The 21,589-nt window shown below is 33.6% G+C and overlaps 1 protein-coding gene across 1 annotated transcript; it reads right to left on the minus strand.

Moving 5' to 3' along the window:
* Positions 1-3,336: 3,336 nt before the first annotated feature.
* On the minus strand, positions 3,337-6,071 carry UMAMIT22 (nodulin MtN21 /EamA-like transporter family protein). Its single transcript, XM_059598624.1, has 7 exons — positions 5,850-6,071; positions 5,690-5,752; positions 5,459-5,575; positions 5,083-5,335; positions 4,698-4,856; positions 3,768-3,919; positions 3,337-3,629 (listed from the first exon to the last, which is right to left on the minus strand). Exons 1-7 carry the CDS (start codon positions 6,050-6,052, stop codon positions 3,488-3,490), a joined length of 1,089 nt encoding a protein of 362 aa, XP_059454607.1. The 5' UTR covers positions 6,053-6,071; the 3' UTR covers positions 3,337-3,487.
* Positions 6,072-21,589: the final 15,518 nt, after the last annotated feature.

A 21,589-nucleotide genomic window follows, 5' to 3' on the forward strand; every position in this document is an offset into this window, starting at 1 on the left:
CTGTATATAATAATACCTATGAATAAGTTTGTGAATTGGGTTAAGGAGTGTGTATTAAGAGCATGGTTGGAATTGTATTTAAAAAATAGAGTTTTTAAGTCAAAAAATGTTTTTTTTTTCAAAGCTTTATTTTTAAGCTTTTTGGACCATTAAAAACGCTTTGAATTTGTTTTATCAAATGAGTATTTTTTTCTTCAAATGAACTATATGATTGTTAAACACATTTTTAGGCCCTTCAAAAACACACCCAAACAGATCCTAAAAGAATGTTTGAAATTGCGTGCCTAAAAAGGAAGGTGTTTTGGGTTTAAAGAGAATGAAAATATCAATTGAACATCTAATTTGACTGTGAAAAATATTTGGAAGAACCATATTGCAGTAAATAATTATTCTATAACCCTAAATATTTTTCCAAAAATATATGTGAAAAGTATGAAGACGTGATAAACGTTTAGGACCACAGTTGTCTGCTTTATTTATGTACAATAACATCTACGACATCGTTTTCCATCTTCTCTTGGGAAATTCTGAAATTCGTACTGGTGCAATTCCGGCTCTATCATAAATGTGACACTTACGCCAAATTTAGGTGAGAAACACATGTACGTGGTCTGCCCTAGATTGCTTGAGACCGTGACCAAAGAAAGGGAAAGATTTTAGTGGTATTTTTTGTGTTTGGTTTGTAAAAGTGTTATGACTTGATATGAAGATGAAGATGGAAATTATTTTTGTGTTTTAAAAATATTTTTATGTCTGAATTATTTGTTAATGCTTTTATTTTGGGAAGAAAAAAATAAAAGGAGAAACAAACAAAACCCTATTGATTGAATGGGTCCCTCTTCTGGTCTTGTTAGGTGTTCACATTGTGATAGTTGACTTAGTTTATCTTGTGATAGATAAATTTATGTAAAAAAAAAAAATAATAAAATTATACGAGAGATAAATGGCCAGATGGGTATATATTATGAACGTTATACGAGGGATTCATTTGTTTAGGAGATAAAGAGCAATATTATTTAGTAGTGCTGAATAATTACTGTTAATTGGTATTTTTAATTCAAATTACACTAAGCTTTACCTTCTTTTTTTTTTTTTTTTTTTTGTAAGATGGTCACTTTTTAACTACTTCCACTCAAAATTATTTTCAATGGATCAAGAAACTTCAAATGAGATGCGTGTGCAAATTTTCCTCTAAATCGACCAAGACACATGTTGTAATTATGTAGATGCACCTCTTTAGAGAGAGAGAGAGAGTCTTTTTTGGTTGGTTGAAAGTAGGTGGCATAAATCTAACTTCATTGGTTTTTTGTGGGCAAATCAAGATTTAGTAAACAGAAGGAGGTGGGGATTGGGACCCCTTGCAAAAATACATGGCCAATATTGAGCAGCATTTCACTGAGCTTTGAAGCCCATGACACATAAAGGGGCTCAACAGCCCACAATAGCAAGCCTGAAAAACAGGCTTTCTAGTTGGATTAGGATTGGCCATTTTTTATTAGGATAGGCTGGAGGTGAGTCCAAAGTTATGCCGGGCATTTTAGTTGGATTAGGATCGGCCATTTTTAAAATAATATGTGAACTTGATATGGACTTAACACAAAGATAGTGGCCACTGGGTTATGATTGATGGGTCTGACATGTTTAATTAAATAGATCAAGTTAAGGTTAACTTATATAGTTTTATACTCATATCTTAATACGACATAAACCCGACACGCGATATCTAGGACAGACAATTTTGACAAGATCTGTAAACTCAACATAAAATTAACGAGTTAAAATTGAAATATATGACCCGTTTAATTAAATATATCAAATTAGGAGTAATCTATGTAGCAGACTTTTAAATATACCCGTGCTCAGGGGTGGAACTAAACTTTTAGATGTACCCGTACTCAAGAGAAGACAGAAGTCATTTTTCCACTTGAATGTATGTGGATCGATCTTCAATTTCCAGGCAGCATGATGTTCAAGAGAAACTTTTTTGATATTCTTGGAAAATGGAAATACTCATGGCATCATGGGGAGAATCCCTCGTGGTGTGCTTTATTTTTATATAACCAGAGAATATCACATGCAACGTACAGCTGCAAAAATTTAGAACATGTGGTGGTCTCCTTGTGGAATTCCTAAAGCATAAGATATGCTTTATTTATATCCTGTTAATGTTATGTAAGAAAATGTTGATAGATTATGATGTTTAATTAAAGTTGTAAGTGGATCGGAATAGATAATGTAATTATGTGACATGAATGTATGTATCATATCTATGCGTTTAGTGCTATGGTAAATATTGTTAATATCTTCTTATGTCGATGCGGGAATCAAATTCTAATAAACTGGAGAGGAGCCGGTTCTTTATTGTTATTTCACATTTTTTTGAACAATTTTACCCATATTCATTTGATAAAGATGATCCAAATTCATCCATATATATGCTACCATCTTTACAATTGAACAAGGGGAACAAACAAAAATATGTGGACAAATTTCCTAAATAATACGGTGGACTCTGTCCCAATTTCCATACTAGTTGATGGAGATTGATGTCCTTTCCATATCTTCATGTTTGTGATCAGATCTTCAATGCTTTCCTAAAATTTGCCGAAGATTTATTCATTGGATTCATATATAATGTCCTATAAAATCACAGAATGACGTACATCCCACTTTATCCTAATAACTAACTGTGATAAAACAAAAACTTTAAAAGAAATAATTTGTCATGGTTCTGAAAAAGGTTAGTTTTTACTGATAAAATTCGAGATCAGTGACTAATTAAGAACTGTTTATAATCACGAGGCAAATTTATCAACAGTTGTTGGACAATAATCAACAACAGAAACGTGACAAAGACAGAGATAAAGATGCACAACAAGATCATGAAGAAGATAAGGATAGAGTTTAAGATTACTTGCAATTGTATTTTGTAAATAGTACAGGCAGCACATGTCAAAATGAGGATAAAAAGACGGTCTCTAACATTCTTCCACGTCTCTTTGAGTTAGATTTATTTCTAGCACTATTATTAGTTTCCAAATTATTCTGCAACTTTTGCATCTTTTGTCGATGTTTCATCTTAATTAGGAATATTTCCTTCCATTTTGGAAGTATTAGAACTTCCTGTATTTTTTTGTTTCCCATCTTTAAGTGATTTTTCTAATTTTAGAATGCTTTGTTGCCTTTCTAGACTTCAGCTGGGTGGCTGTACGAAGAATTTTAGGATTGAAGACACTTGAATTCTATGTTAAATCACCGCTTATTTTAAAAGTTTAAATTGATAAGAAATAGTAAATTTAATCATTTAATCAATACTTTAACAATTAACAAGAGATATATTATAGAACTTAGATACATTGAAGCCTTATTTAGAATTTGTACAAACTTAGAAGAAGCAAAACAGAAAGGGAAAAGGGAAAAAAAAAAGTTAAAGGCTTGGCCTGGGAGTGCCTTTAAATGAAAGCCATTGGAGGCACCATCCCATCATTCAGTGATGTGTAATGCACTTCAATGTGAAATCCTCTTTGGTTTCTTGTCTTTGTTTGTTTGTTTCACTTTCCCTATCCTCTTTGTTTTTCCCCCACAAGACGCTGTAGAGCCCCCCCACCAGCAAAATAACCCCACCAATACTGCCACAAAGTTTACAAATGGACCACGTAAATTTTCCATATGCCAATAATTAAGAATAAAAGTAATTATCAAACAGACAGGAGGGTTATGATCGTATATATATATATTGGAAGAAAATAATATGTAACTTTAATTACCTTCCCCAATAAAGGCTCTCTTTCCACAAGAATGCAGAAATGACGGCTGTTATAACAAGTGCTAATGGAGTGAACATTGCTGTGAAAACAGGGCCTTTCTTCTCTATAACCCAAACTTGCATCCAATAAGTAATTCCAGAAACAACTATGCCCTGCCATTTCATTATTAGAACATTTATTCAGTGAAATTTGTATTTATTCATGTATATATTATATGCATATGTATGCACTGATGATGATGATCATACAAGTGCATGTATATATGCCTGTGTAGTGCGTGGCAATGATCTGCAGTCAATCATGATGTGACAGTGAGCAATATGTTCATCATCTCATCATCAAGAGAGGATGACCATATATACCAACAGTGGGTTAAGGCATCGTCCTATCCCTTGGGAGGGAAATGCTACCACATTAATTGGGACCCCAAAAAAATCACACTTCTGTTCTATAGTTTTCAAAGTAAAGCACTCTTGCTTATGAAGTTGATTTGGTGGGCTGAGAAGTCAGGGTTTCCCATTGTCACACAAGTAACCCTGTTTAGTAAGTTGGTATACGGCTGTCATACAACTGGAATAACGTGGTAGTGAAATCGGTCAATTTTTTTTTTTTTTTTTTTTTTTATTTTTATAATTGATGATCTACGAGTTGATTTTTACTGCCACATTATCAAGTTATATCATGACTAACAGTCTTCTAAATAGCATTATACTTGTAACATTTGAGAAAATCAATCATAATTTGATCATGATGACATCTTACAGGACATTGCAAGGAAAAGACAGAAAAAAAGAAGAAGTGTAGACAGACTATGGTGGTTGAGAGAGCAGTGATAATTTCATTTTGTTTTAATGATCATGTTTTGTATTTTTTCAGCATGATGAAAGCATTGATTAAGTATGTTAATGGCTGGAGATTAAAGAAATATACACAGTATGCCACTGAAAGAAGATGGACATCCCATCCAAGCTTCCATGCTGATGGGTCCCTCTCCAGCGCAAAGGCCAAAAATGCTGACTGAACGCAGCTAATGAAGCACTGTAGAGTGGTAAGCCGTAGCTTTGCTTGATATTGTTTAATAATGGGGCCCTAGAACAATATACACATCAAAATTAACAAAAGGAAACAAAAAATATAAAAAGAATAACAAGAAAACCATCATTTGTATGCAAGGGAAACCTGCAAAATAAACTCCATACAACTCATTGGAGTCATGCCTGCAGGCAAAAATTCGAGGTTTACCCTCGACTCGTGTGGAGGAGACGTTTTGCACTGTGTTTCAAGTATAAAAAATAGAAGAAGAAGAGGAAGAAACCTGCAAAATAAGCCACAAACACCAAGCTGTGTTGGCTGAGAGCATGATAAGAGAGCCTTTTATCCAATTCCCTCTGGAGGAATGCTGAATTGATGAGTTTGAATTTTGACTTTTGTCAGTTGGTGGATGGCAGTGCAAGAACTTTATAGGAGGCCCCTTGACAAAAGCAAACACTAGTGCCCCAGAAACACCTAGAACAGAACCCAACACCTTAGCCATTCCATGCAAACGTTTTATGGTAACGCTTTCCATTCTGAACAAAAGAAATTAAAAAAAAAAAAAAAAAAAAACACACACACACACACACAATTTACTTCATTAATCATTTCATTCTTAATTATGAAGGTTCTCGAATTGAATGTTCTATATAACTTGCCTCAACAAAGCAGCCATTATGAAAGTAATGGCAGGAATTGTGTTAGTGGTGGCCGCAGCAAATGTTGCAGATGTATAGTTGATAGCCACGTAGTAGAGGTTTAAACTGAGGGTGATCCTATAAATTTGTACATATTAAGGAGGGTTAGAAAGAATATGTCAGAAATCAAATATATATATATATATATATATATATATCAATGAGAAGCCGATGGAGTATATATATACATACCCACATAGTGAAATCAGGAAGATTTTGCAGAGTAAATTGTATGATAAGGGAGCAGTATCCTGGCTGTACATTTGAGGCAAATTAAATTCAGCAGAAGTGAAAAATCAGAAAGAAATATAGAGGTAGGAGGAAAGAGTGGATGATGATGATAAAGTAAAACCTTTCAAGGAAGAAAGCGAATGGAGCCAAGGCAAGTGAGGCAAAAGCTTGCCTATAAACCACAAACACATAAGGGTTCATCCCTTTAGCAATTGCTGCCTTGGAGAACAACGCCATGCCTGCATACACAAACTGAATGAAAAGCATTGCAATATAAGGATTCTGGCTCCCCATTACCACCACATTGCCTAGAAAACTCTTCATTTTGGACTCTCTATATATATATCTTTTCTTGGGATTTCTCCGGTGCAATTTCAATTGGAAATTAAGCTCTTCTATATATAGGGAAGCATGGAAGTCCAAATGGTATATATGTTCAATGTGCGACCGACACTACAATAGCTACGTAGGTTCCTGTGCAGGGTGCCTATAAAAGCTATTAGTTATGACCGTACGTTTGTTGTTAAGACAGGGTGCGTCAAATTGTCAATATTTTGGCTTCATCCGATGATTTTTATTTTTTTGGTTTTTGTTACAAATTGAAGGATTAATTATCCTTGCACAACTAGTAAACGACACTTTTCCTTAGAATATATAGTGTTATAGAACATCTTCAATGCTATGTTGTTGATCTCCTTGTCACGTATGTCAAAATTAACCAAAGATAAGAAATGAAATGTGTGTATATCAAAAGTACAAAAATGGCTTTTCCTTTTCCTCAATGACCCTTTAACTCTAAAAATCTGCTTATCTGTTGAGAATAAGATCCAATCGGCACATGGGTATATGGCAGAAGCACTAAATAACATGTGATCATTATTTGGAGCACCACCAATTGAAGGGCTTAATGTGTCTAGAATTACGAATATTGGGTCGTACGAGACCCAAAAACATCCTCTCATGGAGGTTTTAGGTAATTGACTCGATCGGAGAAATATCTGTCGTACTTATATCCTCACCGCAATTAAGTTCTCTCAGGGAAAAAGATAAAAATTAAAAAATAAAAAATACTTCAGAGAAATGAGTGAATCATGAGTTGAGTGGATATCCACTAAAGAAATATCAAGTCAGTACTGTCTGGAATCAAATGGTCCAGGTGAAAATATTGCATCCATTCTTTTGGAGCTGATACTGGCCAACCAGGAAAAATTAATTAAGCTGTCATGATTATTGAGAGTCCTTGTAGAATAATGGAGTCAAGCGCGCGTGTTATTACTTTTGCTTTTATTCTTTTGTGCGAGACATCATAGGAAAGAAGGGCTGACAAGGACTACTTGGCATTGCAATAGATCATGGAGGGGCTGATGCAAAAGCACCCAGTAGAAAATCAAGGAGACGGTGTTTCATCAAATGACGACACGAATTCGACAGTGAATCCTCTTCAATCGATCTCAAAGGATGATGTAGTCCATATTACCCTAGGGGTCGCAATTCGTGTTTGTGTGTCGTATTTGAGTTGTACGTAACACATCGATCATGATAATCTATTTTGATCACGTGAAGTGGTGACTTCAGATTGATGTATTAGCACTGCAAATACAATACATTGAACAGTCCAAAGTTGTCATTCTTTCTTCTTTTTTTATTTCTTTTTTTAAAGATTAAAAACAGAGAATGGGCTCCACGAGTATAGGTGTGTCTCCCCTCACACCTTTAGTGCCTACCCTCATAAGAGGGGAGGAGCCCCACACCATTCATCCACCCCAACCAAGGGGAGGGAGGAAGGGATCGAGTGATAGTTGGAGAGGGTAAGTTTCATATTTTAAAGTTCGGTTATATAAGTGTCATAGGGCTGGTTGTTTTGGGGTGAAATTTTGTATTTTCCCCAAAATTTGTCTTTTGAAAGAATATGATCCTTTAGGTGTATTTGGGTTTTGGATTTGAGAGTTTTTTTTTTTTTTTCACCACCAATAATATACCCCATTTTTGTTGGCAAATTTTGTTGGGGAGATAAACAGTCTAGGAGTACATTAATATACATATATGTACTTGTAGAATAATGGAGTCAAGCGTGTTATTACTTTTGCTTTTATATGTTCTTTTGTGCGAGACATCATAGGAAAGAAAGGTTGGAAAGGACTACTTGGCATTGCAATAGATCGTGGGAGGGACTGATGCAAAAGCACCCAGTAGAAAATCAAGGAGATGGTGTTTCATCAAATGACGGCACGAATTCGACCGCGTGAATCCTCTTCAATCGATCTCGAAGGATGATGCTGTCCATATTATTCTAGGGGTTGCAATTTGTGTTTATGTGTTGTATTTGAGTTGTACGTAACACATCGATCATGATAATCTATTTTGATCATGTGAAGTGGTGATTTCGGATTGATGTGTCAGTGCAAATACAATACATTGAACACTAGTCCAAACTGGTCATTTTTTTTTTTTTTTTTTTATTTTTTAAAAAAAGAAGATTAAAAATAGAGAATGGGCTCCATGAGTAGAGGTGGGTCTCCCCTCACACATTTCGTGTCTACCCTCATAGGAGGGGAGGAGACCCACCCGGACCCTTCATCCACCCCAACAAAGGGGAGGGGGGAAGGGAGTGGTAGTTAGAGAGGGTACGTTTTGCATTTTAAAGTTCGGTTATATAAGTGCCAAAGGGCTAATTGTTTTGGGGGTGAAAATTTGTATTTTCCCCTAAAGTTATCTTTTGAAAGAATATAATCCTTTAGGTGTATTAGGGTTTTGGATTTGAGAGCTTTTTTTTTTTTTTTCACCACTATTATACCCCATTTTTGTTGGCAAATTTTGTTGGGGAGATAAACGGTTTATGAGTTTTTCCCAATAGTACATTAATATACATATTTAAATACCACTCTAACCTAAAATCCTAAGTTAATGGGTTTAAGTTCACGTAAGTGTATATATATATATTAGCTACTATTTTTCTTTATATTTTCTCAATGTAAAACACTTACAAGTGCACTCACAACAAATTTTTTCCTAATCATCTTTACCTATACTAATACATGGGCTTTTCAAGCTGAATCGTATAAATTTTTGAGAATTGCCTTATCTCCCCTTGAAATTTGGCCATGTGACAAACAAGGACATGATTTATAATTTTGAGAATTCAAGATCCGATTGTTTTTTATCAAGCAAGAGACAAATAGATACTACGTACCATCAATTTTTCCGCCAAGTTTTTAACGATAGAAGTTTTAGCTATCTTCTCACGAATGTGTATTAAAAATTAAGCATTATCATCATGTCACACATGCTTTAAATTTTAAATTTTTATTATTATTTTTTTTTTAAAAAAAAAAGGAGTGGGCTTCACTCTCCACCCCCACAGCGAGGGGTGCAAGCAATACCAGTTATGGATGTAGATGGCCATGGGGTGATTCTACCCCCACAACAGAGAGGGTGGCTTGTAATGGTCCAGACAGTAATAATGTCCACTTTATATATGTGGTCCATTTTGTGGAAATATAAAATATGGAAAGAAAGTTTTGTAAAGAGAATAAGAAGAGAAGGAAGAATGAGAAAATACAAAGGACTACATCTTTATTAAGTGATTTGAATGGTTACAAGAGAAGGTAATATATAGACTAAAGAAGGGAAACACGTCCCATAAATCATTGAGTAAAGTATGGGGTAAGCATAAAATATGGGGAAAAAATCAAGAGATTGTTGACTTAATGGAATATGCTTGATTTGTTCAGATTTTATCATTTAACACATTTTTAATGAGTCTGCACAATGGGTTATCGTTAGAAGTTTGAAAAGATTGGATATTTTCAAAGAAACTAGCTAGTTAGACTTGGGAATTAGTGAAATTTCCCAAGGGGCCGGGAGAATTAAAGTTATTTTCTGCAAATGAGTACTCTTCAAAGAGAAAACAAAAAAGAAAAGGAAAGAATTCCAAAGCTAGAAGATGCTAGCTAGCTAGCTACAAAGCAACTTTAATTAGTTGTGGATTAAGTGTTATCATGTATGTCAACAACATGTACAGGCAATGAAAGAAGAAATTTGGTTGAAATTTTTTGATGTGACTTGAGCTTGCAATAGAATGTAACGCGCTATTGTGTTTTATGAGAAGATTTTCCACAATGACTTGATGGAATTTAAGTTGGAGATTTTTTAAGGTTGAGATTTGTTGATACGACAACTCAATGCCATTAATTATTTAGTTACCTAGATTTATTTATTAGTCATTTTTCAAGTCGATTTGTATGGACCAGGACCCTTTTCGGTTGAAAAAAACTGGAGAGGAACTGGTTAATTAGGGTAAAGATATTGACCACGCCCGGCGTGCTTCAACAGTGAAGCACGCCGGCCGTGATTTTTTTTTTATTATTTTAATTTTTTTGAAAAAAAAAAAAAAAAAAATTTAGCCTGGCGTGCTTCACTGTTGAAGCACACCAGGCGTGCCCTGAATCATGACTCGGTTAATTAATACGTACATGAGGGTAAAATGGTTTACCCTGATCACTGTTTTACTTTCATGGATTAACGAATTACCAATTTCTCTTTTCTTTTTTTCTTTTTTTTTTTCGACTATGGAAGGTCCTTGTTCGGTTTGTATAGCCAATTTACTTTTCTTTAATCTAGTTGAGTACTTTGCGGCCCTAATTATATATAGTAATATAGATAAACATCTTTGGCCTTCCATCGATGAATAATACAACATTTATAATTTTTTTATAAGTTGCAAAACACGCATCAAGCACTAAAAACCAAAATTTTAACATCCTTTAATTACACGCACACACGTGTCAACAAATTATTATTTATTTATTTAAAAAAAAATGTATGTCGAGCATTTTTCTTCTTTGAATAGCCATCGTACAGATTAGAAAAAGAAAAGAAAAGAATAGCCATCGTACAAAGTCGTAAAAAGAACACATCATTGGCTCTGTTTTGAATAGTCGTGCCACAACACAACACATATAGATCAGAAGCTTTCAAACTATTTAATCTATCCTAAATAATTATCCTGCTGCTGCAACAGAAATCGTATGACCCATCATATCTTGTGGGTTATCTCTATCTACAGACTGATCTTTTGGTCTGGTGCGTGTGAATTAATTATCTAATCCAACAATAATCGATTTGTTGAGTATGTCGATGTTGAAGTGGACGAAGATAATTCTGAGGTGGCAGCTAAGATGATCGATCATGCATATATAAATATATATGAGTTTAATTAACATCCTTCACAATTACCATATATATGGTTGTTAAATAGTAAAACATGTTTCAAATTATCATATATTGACAGTAATTATTTATCTTAAAACAAAGAAAGGGTGACAAAGTTTCAAACATGCTTTACCATTTAACTAGATATATGGTAATTGTTAAGGATGTTAAACTCATATATTGAGAAATTATTGGTGTCAATAATTTATTTATATTTTTTTCATATTTTTTTACAAATTCAATAAATTAATTATTAGATTTGTAAAGTTTACAACTGACTTATATAAGTTAAAAAAAAAAAAATATTGATAACAATCATTTCTCCTGTTATAATATTGATTTTCAAGACAGCAAAAGGGCCATGAATTGTGCAGACCGTGCAGTACTACTGGCAACACCTATTGCTTGGTTCCACTACCTTTTGTCGCATATATGCATGTTTTGCAGGAGTAGTACTACTGAAAGCTGCTAAGGATCTTGGCCAAGATACTATTTTTTTCTTGACTAGCACTGATATTTCGTTGTGGCCATGACTTTTTCGAATGAAGCGCGCAGCTCGATCGATCGGAATCACTGTTCTACGATGAAAATGATGCATGGCAATGAGACAGACATGAGACAACTACCCAGTAAAACGCTGTCGATTGACTACCAGATATCCGCACGTTGGATAATGTTGCCAGAAATTTTCAGAAATATGTATCATGAGAAGTGAGAAGAGTTTTGCAAGGAGAAATATTATTGCTACAACTGTTTGATGAGCATTAATATTGCAAATATGATTAGTCAAGGAGGCAATCATTAATAATAATTGAGACATTTTTGTACAGCAAGGCCAGTATGGTGACAGATAGTTACATACATACATATCTCTAATCTCTCCAATGGAAATCAACACGTGCGCTTAATCGTATACCATTTTTGGATATATTTACTACTGTTGGGTGGGGGTGGGGGATTAGTATGAATGAAACCCTTCGATATTGGAAGCCACCGGTAACGTCCTTTTATTATCAATGTCCTTCGATTCCTCACGCACTCACAACGCCACAAGGCTGCTCTACTTTCTTTTACCACTTTCCACTTGCTCTTCTCAAACTTGTACGTCCACTCACTGCAGTGTTGCACTGACAATATTGAATACTCCATATATGCTCACATGTTGCATACTTTTTTTTCCTTTTTTTTTTTTCATTGCATGCACAATCTGGATAGCGTCGCCTTCTAATTTCACCTTTTGTTGTCTCAATTCGCTAGCAAAAATTGTGCCCGGCCCCTTAAAGCTGTCATAATTTCTGCAGTAACCGGATCAACGATGTGTAGTGTAGGAGCTAGCAATGTTGCCAATATATAATATAGCTCTCCCTCATAGTCTCTCACAATCACACCAATACCCATCTTCCCTTATCTCTAACGCCATTAAGTTTGTCTTAATTTGATTTTGGAATCAAACTTTAATTCTCATGCATGTCTTAAATCAACTTTTGCATTGACTTAACCCTAGACTTAAAACTTACAACAAAACACGTTTTGACATTGAAGGTGCATTACAAATTGGAGTACATTGTTTAGTACTGATCATATTCCATGTTATGATCAATAATTTTTAGTATGTTAATTAGTATGTAGAAGGCTTCAATTCCAATCAAGAATTAAAAAACACTTCTAAAACTTCCAAGTATATGTGAACATATCCTAGAATTAATGTACCTGAACTATTATTAAAGTGATATGCTTTGACAACCTCCCCAATCAACAAGGGTGTAACACCCTACCTCATTGACATACAATATTGTCCGCATTTGGCTCTTTTGAATCAGACTTTTCAAGAAGTCATACATCCTAGTATTATTCTCGCATAAGCTCGCTTAACCGCAAAGTTCTGATGGGATCATGATCATGACCATGTATGTGTTACGTGAATACGTAACGGGGATAGAATTTAAGTTCTGATGAAACCTAGAATTGAACTTAGATTTTGAAGGAATCTAAACCTTTTAGATTTTAAGAAAACTTAAAAACCATTTTCAAACTCAAGATTTGGGATTAATTATCTGCTCTCTTTCATTAATGAGTTTGATGTCTTTAAATAGACAATTACAATGCATAGTAAAATAAAAGACTAATTAGAATAAACTACTGATAATACTTATCCCTAATATTTAAATTATACTAACTAATACTTATCTCTAATATTTAAATAATCTAATGTTATCTATAAAGATAACATATTATCCTAAGGTATTTTAAATCTAAAATACCTCTATTATTATACCCCTAATAGTACGGCTTTAAAACGCGAAGGGTGTAGTCAACAAGGGCACCAAGCAAGCCCTACCCATCTCTTAAAAGAAGCTTTTTTTTTGGTTGCGCATAGTAAAGCTTTGCATGTCTGGGATTGTAGAGACATGTAAACAGGAAAATATCCACATTTTCTTACACTTTTTTGTATGGATATGGAAGAATGAAGCCATTATCTCTCCCGGTACTGCAATCTTGCAACTTTTTGTTTTAGCTTCTAATTTTTTCTTCCTTTGAGCAGGATATCATCACGCAATATCTAACGTGTATTCTTATCAGTCATCCTTAGGCATGGTGTTTTCTAGCTTGCTGAAGTACAAGCACAAATAATGTTTTAAAAATCCTATTTGAAAGGGTAAAATACCCACGAGATCCTCTATATTGCATTGTACAATGCTTTTATCTAATAAAATATCCTCCCTCCGAAATGAGCATGTGCTGTGAACTGTAGGTTGATAGCATCTGCATATCAAAGTGTTTTGGAAACCCTACCACTAGTAGTTTGTCAGTTGAAATTGACAGTCAATTTCAAGGTGGGTATCATCATTACGATAATTAATCTCCAAGCAATAATGGGGCTCCTATGAGCTGTTTAGGGTAAGATTAGGTCTCTGTCCTGAACTTTACCAAATACTTCCTTAAGTGACAATCCCTTTTTGGAGTAATTCAAACATGCATGTATTTTAGGTTCTAAAGTGTTAGCCAGGCAAAACGTGCTTTTTTGGTTGAAATTTTAGGGTATGTTTGAGATTATATTTGAGAAATTGAGTTTTTAAGTCAAAAAATGTTTTTTGGCAAAATTTTTATTTTTAAGCTTTTGTTTGACTATTTTTTAGTTTTTCAGACCCTTAAAAGCGCTTTCAATTTTTTTTTGCCAAACGGACTTTTTTAGTGTTAAACGCACTTTTAAGCCCCTCAAATGAACACCCAAACAGGCCCTTAGTGTTGAGTTAAGGGTTAAGTCGATGTAAAAGTTGGTTCAAGATATTAAAATTTAAGTTTATGAATAGTCTATAAGACTAATTAACCGCCATAGAGATTAAGGCTTTGTTTATTTTGACATAAAATATTTTATGTTCGAAAATGCTTACAGAATGATTTCAACTGAAAACATTTTTCACGTTTGGCTTGTGTAGAAATCAGGAATGGCAATAGCAGGGTCGGAACTAGGATTTTTTTTGTGGGGGGTCTGAACTTTTACACACACATATATGTATAATATTAATCCCTTTATGTATGTGTTCGCGCATTTATGTAAAATTAAATTAGCAAAAAAATCTAATAATCAAAGTAAATATTCAAATTTTTAATATAATGATATCACAAATACATAATAATATAAACTAATGGCAAAATAAAATACGCACAATTAATAGGGTCTAAGAAAAATGGATAACTTTTTAGGAATCAGCATTATCTTGAGGGATTTCTTAGAAATAAACCAAACTCAATCAGGTGTTAGTTGAATGCTACAAAACAAAAAATGAATTAGAAGAAGAAATGAAATAACACAATAAAAAAGGTTATCCAATTTTATTTTTTAAAAAAAAATTAAAATTAAAGGTGCTACATTTTAATTAGTACATTGTCTGAAAAAGGCACGCGTAGTTCTCGTGTTGCCAAATAAATTTTAGTACTACTACACTAATAAATTTCATGCCTGCCTCTTAAACACACTAATTAATTTCAGTATTATCATATTTTCTTATAGGTTTACAAAAAAAAAAAAAAAAAAAGGTGAATAGGCACATCATACACATCATATATTGCTTGACTATAAATTGCAGCCGACTAATTTCCTGGCTTTTTCATTCTCAACAGTCTTAAGTTTGACACTGGCCTTGATACACATTTGATGTTGACATTGATGTTTCTTAGGGGTGGGCAGATTAACCGATTACCGATTACCGACCGATTATCAACTTTAACTGAACCGATATTAACCGTAACCAATAGTTATCGGTCGGTAATCAGTTAAAAATTTTATACTGATAAGCTTATTGGTCGGTTAAAAATTTTTTTATCGAAAAACCGATATGACCAATAAGCTATTTTAATTTTTAATTTTTTAGAATTTTATATTTATTATTGTAGTGGATCAATATAAAAATAATAATAATAATTAAAAAAAAAAAAAAAGCTTCAATAAGTTATTTTAGCCAAAAATATACTCTAAAATAACTAATTTTTAATAAGCTATTTCAGGCTTTAGCCCAACAAAATGTATTTGAACCTCCAAAACAATTAAATTTTGGCCCAATTAGCAACCAGTAAAAGCCCAATAAAAAGCCTACAAAAGCCCAAGCCAATTTAACCGACCGGTTAACTGATTACCGATATGACCAATAATTGTCGGTTAACACTTCTTATCGGTCGGTAATCGGTTAGGATTTGGTTAACCGATAGCTTATCGGTTAACCGACCGATAAGCCCATTAACCGGTCCAAACTGACCGATACCCAACCCTAATATTTCTCATCTAATAAAAAGGAATAGCAGAATTACAGTCATCCCTAAAGGCTCTTGCATATTTATCGAGCATACTCTTTTCTTTTTTTTCTTTTTTTTTTTTTTTAATTTATCATGTTAATGTACCACATAGGAATTCTACAAGACAATCAAAGGTTAGAGTGATGCCCCGGCGGGAGCGGCAGCACCATCTCCGATGCTAAAGCCAAGAACATAAAAATTAAAAATTGGCTCAAGAGAAAGAGAGGAGACAAAAATCTAATAAAGTGACATGTATCTCTTAACATATGAGAAACACATGTTTTTTAATATGTGTTTCTCACATGTTTTTTTAATAAATATGGAACACATACAGATCCATTAATTATATTGATTTGTATGAATTAGCTACAAACCAGTTAATTTTTGTCTGCTGACCAAATGGTGCATTATTAAACAAAAATTTACTCCAAACTAGTTTGTAGCTAATTCATACAAACCAATCTACTAAAATGACATGTGTCCCTTAGCATGTAAGAAACACATTTTTTTTTTTTTTTTAATAACACATGCTTCTCACATTTTTTTTAACAACTATGGAACACATGTCACTTTATTAAATTAGTTTGTATGAATTAGCTATAAACCAATTTGTAGCAAATTTTTGTCCCTCTTGCAATCATACGAAACAAGGTTTTGGCAGGCTTGGAGGCCTTGTGGCCGTGTTTGGGCTACTTGGTCATTGGGCTAGGGGGTATGGGCCCCCATTCCATATCATACTGGGAGAAATTCGATAGTTACAATATATGCTTTTGCAGACCCTTATTTCTTCTTCTCCTAATTCAGTGCTAATTAGTAGACATTTACACATGAGTATATCCTCCGTCCTTGAAGCTCACTCCTCATAATAATGGGCTTCTTGAGTGCTCATTCTGGCCCATTAAGGCTATTCAGAGTAGCCCATTACATAAGCAGATCCTTCTGTAGGTTTTTGCTCTGGTCATCACCCCATATATATTCTACAAAATTTCAAATCTTCACTATACTCATCCTCTGATTGATTTGTTAATGCTTTACTAAGACCGTTGATCTTCCATTAGCAATTGACTTGGTTAGTTGCGAGTACTCGACCGGGAACTTGGCTCGAGACCAAAGTCGAGGTCGAGTCAAGTTTAAACTTAGCTAAGGTTCCAGCGAGTTGAGTTCAACATCATATGAAAACTTGGCTCAAATTCAATCATTCATTCGATATTGCTTGGTGTGACTAGACTCGTTTCGAGCCCTAGCCCTCCGCCACAACAACACAAAGAAACAACACTACCAACCACACAACTACAGAAGCCTGCAAGGCAGCTGAAATGAGTTGAACACAAAATATTTACCCAAGAAAATATTTACCCAAGAGTTAATTATGGCATGCAACGCAATTAGAGATTTTTCTCGTCCTTTTTGCAAATTTAATGATGCACATGGCACATAAGTATTTTTCTTTTTTTTAAGTAGGGACACGTATGAGTCACATTGTACCCATCAACTTAATTGGGTCCTTCTGCATGGAATAAGATGTGACAAGATAAACCTACCTATCTTTTACATCTTTTATTATATCCCTTTTCTTTCTATCTCTAATTTATTATTCTATATGCTCTCAAATACTCTCTCCCTCATTTTCAGCCTTCTTTTTTTTCTTTTTTTCTCTCTCTCTCTCTCTAAAATAATACAAATAGAAGCATCGTGGGGGCATTGTGTCCTTTCATTAATTAGGATGTCTCATGTTTATTATGGAGATTTTTTTTAAAAAAAAAAAGGTACGTAAATTCTACTAATAGACCTTACACCCCCATATCCTAGAGTTACACTGGGCTTTAATTGAGCCCAATATCTTAGGCTAGATTGTTTTGGCCCATCCAATTGGGCCTAGGTTAGAGTAAGTAATGAATCATAGCCTATAGTGTAGATCATTGAGCTCTAAAAATTTGATCTTTCAATTTTATTTTATTTTATTTTTGTTAAAATTAAACTTTGGTTTAATGGTTAAAGTATTTGGTTTGTATGTGCGGCAGGCAGGAACTGACCACCAGTTTATATTTTATTTTGTTGTATCTAACGACGCTTAATTTGAAATGGTTTAGGTTTAAGGTTAGTCCTAAACCGTTTTTCAAACAAAGCACGGTCTTTATATATCGTTCAATGAGTCCTCATCAGATGAGTCATTGGCCTTTTCTTTAACGATTTTTAGGATCAATAGATTTACCTTTATTGAAAAGAAGAAAAAAAAATTATAAATTAGGGAGAAAAAAAAAGAAAAAAAAAAAAGAAAAATTGAAAAGGGGTGAATTATAGAGAATAAGCTTGGTGGGTTGCTCACTTGTTTAGCTAGTGCCAGGTAAACTAGGGGTACTTATCCACATGGATGACATATGATGCAAGTGTAGATTCACATGCCCTCCATGTTAAGGAAACCCTTTTGTCGACATGTAACTTTTCAAAGTGGGTCACCATGCCTTGCTCAATTCAAACACCTTCCACATTTCCACCTCCACACCTAAATAATTAACTAACCCTTTCTTCTGTACAATTTATGGCAACTCCTGTAATTGTTTGTTTTCTAATTATATATCACGTCTTATAATTTGATTGTGGTGATCATATGATTGGATTTGAGTTCAATTTCACTTTGAAATGAAGAGAAATCTATTGAAATTGAGACACACGCTTCCATTCTAATGAATCCAGTATGTTGAGTAAGGTTAAAAACTACTTGTTTGTTTTAAAATTATTTTACGATGCTGATGTGACAAATTTAATTAACCTGTCGATATAATTCAAGGGCGGGTGGGCACTGACAGATCAGCCCAATGAGATAAGAGTAAGATGGACAAAAATTTGCTACAAACCAAATTCATACAAACCCATTTAATAAAGTGACATATGCCATATAACTATTTTTTAAAAAAATTAATAGTTATGGGACACATGTCACTTTATTAGATGAATTTGTATGAATTATATACAAACCAGTTTGTAGCAAATTTTTGTTTGAGTAAGATGGGAGGGTGTACTTACAAAAAAAAAAAAAAAAAAAAAAAAAAAAAAAAATTCAAGGGTTGCTAGAAGAGCAGGTAATTTATTACACGACTCACAAATCTGACATGAAATAATAAGGTTAAAGTTTGGTATAACGAGTTTGACTTATAAACAGGTTGACCCGCTTGACCCATTTATGAAATTATATATATATTTTTATATAACAAATACGTGTTGAAACGGATTAAATGTGTTGAACAGGTCGTATTGAGTTAGTTTAAACGAGTTAAATAAGTTGTACCACAAGCAAAATAGATGCACAAAGAACATGTGACAATTTGACGTACCCTTCACCTCCATTATAGCAAATGTGTAGATGTCCCCACTCTCTTTGATAGAAATTTACCTACCATCTTTCTGTTCACCTCCTTTCTTTTCCTTGCCATAATCAGCAATTAATCCTCGTTTAGGGATATACTTTGCCTAGCCAGATACGCAATCCCATGATTGTACGTTGTATCTGATTTATCATACGTTTTCGTATGATCCAAGAAAAAAAGAGTTTAATTAATCAACGGTGATTTATGCATAATTAATTGAATATTTGTTGGGTCCCACTCATTGCAATTATATGGTGCTCATTTCAATTAGTTTTCCAACTCCATAATTGAGTCAATAAAAATGAACAAATGCTTCTGATGATCTGCCTCTCGATCTTCCTCTTAATTAAAACGTCTATCCTTCCATTATTTTTCATCTAACTCAAGACTTGTCTACCCATGGTGGTCCTCTAAGTTGAACTTTGAAAATTTCTAATCCCATAAAATATTTCTTCACCATAAAGTCCACCACATTGAGCCACGTTGTGGGGTCAACGAATATTCTTGAAGAATTAATGCAAATACGAATTCCTTTCATCCCAAAGAAAAAAAAAAAAACCAAAAAATACTTTCTCATCACTTTCTTTGCATTTACGCATGTATGGTATAAATGATTAAGGACGGAACCAAGAAATTTTTTTGAGAGAGGCCAAAGTACGAATACAGAGCAAAATCTAATTTTTAATAAGAGCAAGGAAACTTTTAGAAATTTCACTTTTATCCCATTTTATTGATGTAATACTGTAATTTAGCCTTTAAACCGTTGACAGTGTTACATGAATAAAATAAAATAAAAGTGTACGTGACGTATACTAAAACTTACCTAACAAGAAATTTCTTTACCTTAAAACTATTATAGTTACAACTGCTTCGGTCGACTCAGATAGCAAAGCCTAATTTTTAAGGCGATACCCTCTAAACCCCATCTAATTTCTAATTCCATCCCTGCCAATGATGACCAAATTCTTCTAGAATACAGAATAGTATAATGCAGTATTTGATTTGCATTCAAATTGGAAAATTTACACCGAGATGATAAAGAAAGATTAGACTTTCAACTACCATGGAAATTAATACGAAAGACAACTAATTAATTTGAATTTGGAAACGTACCAATCAAACCCTGGAAATACGAAAAGTAAGAAAGAAATTACACTTAAAATAATCTAAACTTATGCCACGAATTATGTATTTTTCACAGGGCAAAGTGATCTTAACACCCAACAACTCAGAATCTACCACGGCCCAATGGTCCCGAAATTTCAAATAATTAGAAAATCATGACCAATTATTACATCTTTTTCATCAAAATTTCAATCACCTCATTTATTAGGGTAGGTCACAACCTAACAAAATTGGCCGCTACTTACTATCCTTCATAAATGGCTTGTCACCACGATGACATGGCAGTAACTAATCATGAGATTAATGTTTGTTAAACAAAAAATTAATGATTGATTCAGAGAGTTGCGTTAAAATTATGAAATAATAATATGATTTTTAATATATATATATATATATATAAATGATCGAATTAAGATAAGTTTATGACTTTTTTTTTTTTCATTGGTTGGTACAAAGCAAAATTTGTCAAACGCTGTACGTAGCATTGTCAACACGACAACAGGCTCCTTTCACCTACGTGGCAGCACAAGCGCCAAAATTTTTGCTTCAGAGGTTAAAAAAAAAAAGAAAAATGTTATAGTCTTTAGGGATAGCTCAATCAGCTGGGATCACGTCTTACGAAACGGATGTCACTAGTTCGAATCATCTCTCCCCCTTTTATGTGGACACGTCAAAAAATAAAAATACAATTTTTTACCTATAAAAGTCTTAAGTAACAAGAAGTCACAAGTCCCACTGATGGGGCATGTGGCATCTTACCACCTAGAACTTTTATAAGTCAAAAATAGTGTTTTTATTGCACTAAAATTAGAAGGAAAAAAAAAAAAAAAAAAAAAAAACCCAAATTGAGTAACATTTTTTTATATGTGGGTTTAATTTTTTGTTTTTTAATAAATAAGACATAACATAAAATATTTAATTTAAGTAAAAAGGTAAAATAGGGAGATAAGATTTAAAATTATAACCCTTTTTTAAATTGATACTATTTTAAATATTATTAATTATTTAATATCACCCGACCGAACAAAATAATTGTAAGATTAGCTTGCATGATTAGAGGTCAATGGGCTTCATGTTAGGGGTAGTTTGGTAACCCAAAGTGTAGCCAACGGCCACTGAAATCCAAAACGCCCCCGAAAAGTAAAGCTGACCTACAATGGGCCAACATATTATCCCCATCGTCGCTATCTGCAGCTGTTGCCACTTGCCACTGCTACTTGTAGATTTCCATTACAGTAATTTAATATTTTTTTTGTCTCCGATTTATCTTTTTTTCAGGAACTTCTGTTTTCACTGTTGTGATGATGTATATATATAAGAGAGGCCACTGCAGTGTTGTTTTCCATAATCAACAAAAAAGAACAAAGAT

This window comes from Corylus avellana, chromosome 7 (assembly GCF_965113065.1).
Source record: "Corylus avellana chromosome 7, dhCorAvel1.hap1.2, whole genome shotgun sequence".
NCBI lineage: Eukaryota > Viridiplantae > Streptophyta > Magnoliopsida > Fagales > Betulaceae > Corylus > Corylus avellana.